The sequence below is a fragment of the Gossypium arboreum genome, chromosome 1 (genome assembly GCF_025698485.1).
Source record: "Gossypium arboreum isolate Shixiya-1 chromosome 1, ASM2569848v2, whole genome shotgun sequence".
In the NCBI taxonomy this organism is placed as follows: domain Eukaryota; kingdom Viridiplantae; phylum Streptophyta; class Magnoliopsida; order Malvales; family Malvaceae; genus Gossypium; species Gossypium arboreum.
Window position 1 is genome coordinate 27,318,077 of NC_069070.1, and position 6,425 is coordinate 27,324,501.

Sequence of the window (6,425 nt, forward strand, 5' to 3'; positions counted from 1 at the left end):
AATTGTTTCAAAATAATAATAATAATAATAATAATAAAAACAAAAGTAAAGGTCCCCAATGCACATGGAACTTAGAAAGGGGGGGCCGACAAGTTCGTTTAAACAAAGTCATATCAAAGTGACAACACAAGGGGGGCACTTGTTTGCTTAATTGCTTTAACTATGGTTTAAGCCTTTAAAAGGTATGGTAGAGTATGGGATTTAAATTCCTTCCTTTTTTTCTTTAATTGTAAAACACACAATTAAGTAGCCAACGTCTACGTGCATGCTTGTATTACCAAAGGTAATGTAAAGCCTCAATTAACTGCTTGTTTCAAACCTACGTATTTTATTCTAATTTCTTCTTTCTCTATACTTTCCCCGTTAAAACACCCAATTAGAATTTCACAAAATAATAATAATAATAATAATAATAATAATAATAATAATAATAATAATAATTAGAGATTAACTAAAAAAGAAGAAGAAGAGAGAGTTAGATTTAGGTCAATTTCAAAAGGACATAATTGGAGCGGCAGAGAGAGATGATTAGGCTTTGGCACTAGATTTCTTTTTATTATTTGAAATTCCTAACACTCGACTTTCAGACTTGAGATATAGCTTTTTTGCCCCCTTTTTATTTTGGTCTAATTATAGTGTTGGCCCCTATATTTTTTTAAATTTAAAATTTAATCGTTTTACTTTTAATTCTAAAAAGTTATTTTTTTACACTTTTGGTTTATTAATTGAAATTCAATAGATAACATCTTCAGAAATAACTTGTCAAATTGAATTACGAAAAAAGTATACTTCTTTAAAATGGTAGTGAAGAACTTTACAACTCAAATTTAGAATACAAAATCTTATAAATTTAGATTTAATATTTTTATTCACTTATTTAATATTTTATGCTTGAGTAATATTAATCATGTATAAAATTCAATTTAATTGAATTCCAATTATTAAATTAAAATAATATAAAATTAAATTTATATTTAATTATAAATTAAATTTCATATATATAAATATATGAATTGAGAGCGTAATTAAATTGTTTAAAAGGGGAAAAAGAGGAATAATTGAATAAGAAGAAATGTAAGGAGGCAAAAGTGGGTTTAACAATTATTAGCTGCAAAGTGAGAAAGCTCCTGACAACAAAGCATCATCTATACCTCCCTTTGTTTTTGTTTTATCATTTCTATGATTTCAGTTTCATCTTTATTTTCATTTCCCCCACCTCCCTCCCCCCTCTTTATTTCTCTCTCTCTCTCTCTTAATCATCATCATCCTCGTAATCGTCATCTCCATTCATTTGTTCTCTCTCTCTCTCTCTCTCTCTCTCTCTCTTTCTTCTTTATTCTGTCCTTTATTATTATTTTTCTTCAGATCGATAGGCGCAGTTGATTATGATTATACCCTTTCCTCCTCCTCTTCCTCTCTTTCTTCTTTACTGCTGCTAGCTCACCTCCCTCCCTTTTCTTTTTTTACTTCTCGAAGATGTCACCACTAGCTCTTCTCTCTTCGATCTTATCTATTTAACATCGTCCAATTTCTCAACCAACTTTCTCTGTTTTTATTTTTTTGGTTAACTGGGTTAGACCCCATTACAACGTGTCGATCACCGGAGCGGCTCCCCCCTCTCGCATCGAAGCTGTGTGGGGGAGGAGGGCGGAGAAAGAGCAAACACAGTGAGTGAGTGAATTGAAGTGAATTGTTGTGTATGGTATTTCTAAGAACAAATGGAAGTGGAACAATCTTCATGCAACATTCATAGGATATGAAAGATTATTATTGGTGGGAGAAAAATAAAACAAAACAGATTTCCAAGTAGATGCAGCAAGGCGGCGGCAGCGGAGGGCATCAATCTCAATATGGGGAGATGGGTGGTGGTCCAACGACTGATGCAACGAGTAGCAGTCACATGGTGAGCGAACAGTCGGAGCAGTTGGAAGAGGCATCTCCTATAAGTTACAGGCCACCAGCTGCTGCCATTGGGAATCCCGATGAATTGATGATGAGGTTAGCCGAGGAAGGAGATGAAGGGGATCGACTAGGTGACGACCACGGCTGCGTAGGAGGGGGAGCTGGTGGAGTTGCAAGTGGCAATAGGTGGCCCCGTCAAGAGACTCTTGCACTTCTGAAGATTAGATCAGATATGGATGGTATTTTTCGTGATGCCACCGTCAAAGGCCCTCTTTGGGAAGATGTTTCCAGGTAAATCAAACCAACCCAATTTCAGTTCCTTAAATAATAAAATTACAGCAAATTCCAGTAAAAAATTTTATAATCATTTCCTGAATGCATTTCTCTCCATAAGCACATGGTTTCTATCTGTTTCCATCACAATTCACGAGCTGGGGCATCTTCATTTTTCTTTTTATAATTAATTAAAGAATAAGTAAAGGCTGAAAAGGCCCAGATCCGCTGCATGAACTCTAACCAATCCAATCTTTTCCATTTTTATATTATATGTATATGTATATATATTCCTCTTTATTTTTTTACTTACCACTAGTAGTATTATTCACGTCTTTTGAAATTAGCAACCCAGAATTTGAAAATCCCGAGAGAAATTCCTTTTAATTTTAAAAGAAAAGAGTTTGATTATGTGTTATGTGAGTAAACAAGGGGCTGGGTTTGGCAGGAAGTTAGCGGAACTTGGTTACAAAAGGAGTGCCAAAAAGTGCAAGGAAAAATTCGAGAACGTCCACAAGTACTACAAGCGGACAAAAGATGGTCGAGGTGGGCGTCAAGATGGTAAGAGTTACAAGTTTTTCAGCGAGCTAGAGGCTCTTAATACAACTTCTGCCACTCTGTCAAAACCACCCATCACGCCAGCCACCTCCGCCAGCCTCGACGTGGCTCCCATTTCGATTGGAATCCCTATGCCCATCTCTTCCGTCAGGATTCCACCTACTACTACTACTACAACTGCTATCCCAATGTCCTCGTCTATGTTACCCATGCCTGGATCCGCTCCACCACCTCCTCCTGCCACTCCATTTGGAATCAGCTTCTCTTCTAATAGCTCTTCCTCTTCTCAGGGCTTTGAAGATGAAGATGAAATCTGGAGGGAACCGTCGACGGACATGGGTGGCACTAGTCGTAAACGTAAAAGGCAGTCGTCGTCAAGAGAGGGTGGTAGTAGTAGTAGCAGGAAGAGGATGATGGAGTTCTTTGAGGGTTTAATGAAACAGGTGATGCAGAAACAAGAAGCGTTGCAGCAAACGTTTTTAGAATCCATAGAGAAGAGAGAGCAAGATAGGATGATTAGAGAAGAAGCTTGGAAAAGACAAGAGATGGCAAGATTGGCCCGCGAACATGAACTTATAGCTCAAGAACGAGCCATTGCTTCTTCTAGGGATGCTGCCATTATTTCCTTTTTGCAGAAGATTACTGGTCAGACCATTCAGTTACCCACAACTGTTAGTACTATCCCCTCGGTTACTATCCCCTCGGTTCCACCTCCGCCGACACAACCAGCCACACCAGTTGTTCAACCACCGACTCCAATTCCTACAGCGGCTCCACCATTACATCATCCACCATCGTTACCGCAGCAAAAGTCACATTTGCACCATCAACAGCAGCAACAAGCTCAAAATACCCAACTTCTTGTGAAGCATAATCAACAACAGGAGCCTATACCTTCGGAAGTGATAATGGCTATCCCGGAGCAAAAGGTGCCACCACAGGAAATTGGTGGGAGCGAGGGCATTGAGCCTGCATCGTCTAGATGGCCTAAAGCCGAGGTTCTAGCACTTATAAACCTAAGAAGTGGGCTTGAAACCAGATATCAAGAGGCTGGGCCCAAGGGTCCTCTTTGGGAAGAAATCTCCGTTGGTATGAGCAGGATGGGCTATAAAAGAAGCGCCAAACGATGCAAGGAAAAATGGGAGAACATCAACAAATACTTCAAAAAGGTCAAAGAAAGTAACAAGAAACGCCCCGAGGATGCCAAAACCTGCCCATATTTTCATCAACTCGATGCCCTTTACCGTAAGAAAATACTTGGAAGTGGTTCCAGTAGCTTCAGTGACCAGAATAGGCTTGAAGGAGAAACATCACAACAGCATCAAGATCCTCCTATGGAAGCACCACAGCCTAGTCATGATCAATCTGAAAATAAAACTGGAACCACTATTGATGTACTGACAAGCAAAGAAAATTCACCTGGGAGTCTCTTTGGAAAAGGAAACGGTAGAGCCACCAAGAAGGTAAATTTATGTTCTTGTCTTTTTTTACTCGTCACCATATTTTCAATTTCCCCTTTTTGCATTTGGATAATCATAAAACCAGTTCATATGATTATTTTAGTCAGAAGATATTGTGAGGAAGCTGATGGAGGAGCAAGAGATGCAAATGCAATAGCAACAACATGCAGTGGATGGCTAATGGCTATGATCTATAAGGTTGACTAACCTTATAGTGAGAATATATATGGACCATGAAGAGAACGAGAGAGGGATACTTTTGCCCATGTCAGGCAGCTCCATCATTTGAAACTGTACCCTATGTACTTATCTCTGCACAAGTTTTGTTTCTCTCCTACTTCAACTTCTCAGTCCTTCCGTCAGCCTTTCAATAATTTCAGTATCATGATCATCTTTGTCATTGTTTTTTTTTTTCCTTCTTTCTTCAAAAAAGCCTTGCTGATACTGAAAGTCTGAAACAGACTTCTTGGAAGTCATGCAGTCCCATCCCACTTGCATTTATATCTTATCATAATTTTCAGTTCTTTGATTTGTTGGTGAATAAAGGAATTTCGTTTCAAAAAGGAAACGAGAAGATAGATTGAATTGAAGCAGATGAAAATAAGCTTAGGTTTGGTATACCAGCAACATCAATATAAAAAAAAAAAAACCATCAAAAGTACCATAGAAAGGAAGAGAATAGAAGATCAGTCAGTGACCAAGTTATTGTAATTTCGTGTAAGTAGTAGAAGCACATGCTAATTTATTTTACATTTCATAAGTTTTTCCTTGTTCATCAGTTTTTATTTTTTTTCTCTTGCATGCTTGGTTTCAATGAAGAAATGGAAATGAAAAACAAAATCATGACAAGTTTCCATCCTTTTTTTGCAAATTTCCATTTTTTTGTGATCATCTTTGTCAACTGTGTAATGCGCACTTAGATGTTAATGGTTCTTTCCTGTTTTTAACTTTGTGGTCATCAAATTCCCTTTCTCCCTCCTTTTTCTTCCATTTGTTATATTATTATTACGGTTGTGTGTTATTCCATGAGCTTGAGTTATGTGATTATGGTTGCCATTTGCGATAATAATTTTCCCGTGTATTTTGTGCTGTTTGATTTTACTGTTAAACCCATATTTCTTTCCATTTTTCAATTGTTTAGTGTTGAATCTGTAATTTTGAACGTATCTATCTGTATTCCCCTTTATAATGCTTTTGATTTGAAAAGTAAAATAATAAGGGTAAATTATTTAATTTTATCTTTTTTATCATCCGACTATTTTGGATTTTTAGATGTTTCAATTTTTACATATTGGTGACCAAATATAGAGTTTAAACTGGCAAAACTAATATATATATATAGAGTAAATTACATTCACGGTCACTAAACTATTAGCAAGTTCATGTTTGGTTACTCAAACTTAAAAAGTTACAAAATAGTTATTGAACTATTCGAACTATTGTTTTAAGTTAAAATATCATTATGTGTGAGTTTTTCTTAATTTTATATAAAAATTTATGAAAAGAATACCTCATAATAATATAACTTATTTTGTTAAAAAATGGTTTTTTATGCATTTCACAATTGTAGGTTGATAGATGAAATTAACTCAATTTTTTTTTTAATAATTGGGGGAGGGGATAGGGTTGCTTGGGATTAAACCTAGGCCCTCATGCATATAACATAATGCTCTTGCCATTGGGCGAAGAGGTTATCTCATGCCTACAATATAATGCTCTTGCCATTGGGCGAAGAGGTTAACTTAATTTAATATTTAAAGAAGGGTTAACTATCAAAATAGTCACTTTTGTTTACCTCAAGTTACATTTTAGTCACTTATGTTTGAAATGTTATGTTTTAGTCACTTACGTTAACGTGTTATAACATTTTAGTCATTGAACTGTTGATTATCATTAATGGTGTAACGGTAAGCTAACATGGCACATTGAATCATCATTTCAAGTAAAAATTTTAGGTTAAATTATCCAATTGGTCCCCATATTTTTTCGCTTTGAGCAATTTAATTTTTTTTCTTTTATGTTCTTTTAACTTTCCTTTTTTTTCTTTATTTTCCATTCTATTCTACATCTCCCTCTGTTTTCTTCCTTTCTCAATCTCTTTTAATGAAATATTTCTATGTTTTCCATTTCTTAAAACTTTTTTTATGTTTATGAAAAAAGAAAAGGCGAAAGCTGAATCCAAAATAAAACTAGCTTCGCATATTCTCAACCTACAATTACAAACCCTCATCG

The 6,425-nt window shown here is 36.0% G+C and overlaps 1 protein-coding gene across 1 annotated transcript; it reads left to right on the forward strand.

Moving 5' to 3' along the window:
• The first annotated feature begins 1,032 nt into the window (after positions 1-1,032).
• On the forward strand, positions 1,033-5,064 carry LOC108460611 (trihelix transcription factor GTL1-like). Its single transcript, XM_017760173.2, has 3 exons — positions 1,033-2,193; positions 2,624-4,196; positions 4,297-5,064. Exons 1-3 carry the CDS (start codon positions 1,811-1,813, stop codon positions 4,348-4,350), a joined length of 2,010 nt encoding a protein of 669 aa, XP_017615662.1. The 5' UTR covers positions 1,033-1,810; the 3' UTR covers positions 4,351-5,064.
• Positions 5,065-6,425: the final 1,361 nt, after the last annotated feature.

Bases quoted from the DNA above. Each gene is read 5' to 3' on its own strand.
- LOC108460611 (XM_017760173.2), top strand. From the start codon at position 1,811: ATGCAGCAAGGCGGCGGCAGCGGAGGGCATCAATCTCAATATGGGGAG. The intron at 2,194-2,623 runs GTAAATCAAACC...TGGGTTTGGCAG, and splicing joins CTTTGGGAAGATGTTTCCAG to GAAGTTAGCGGAACTTGGTT. The intron at 4,197-4,296 runs GTAAATTTATGT...TGATTATTTTAG, and splicing joins ACGGTAGAGCCACCAAGAAG to TCAGAAGATATTGTGAGGAA.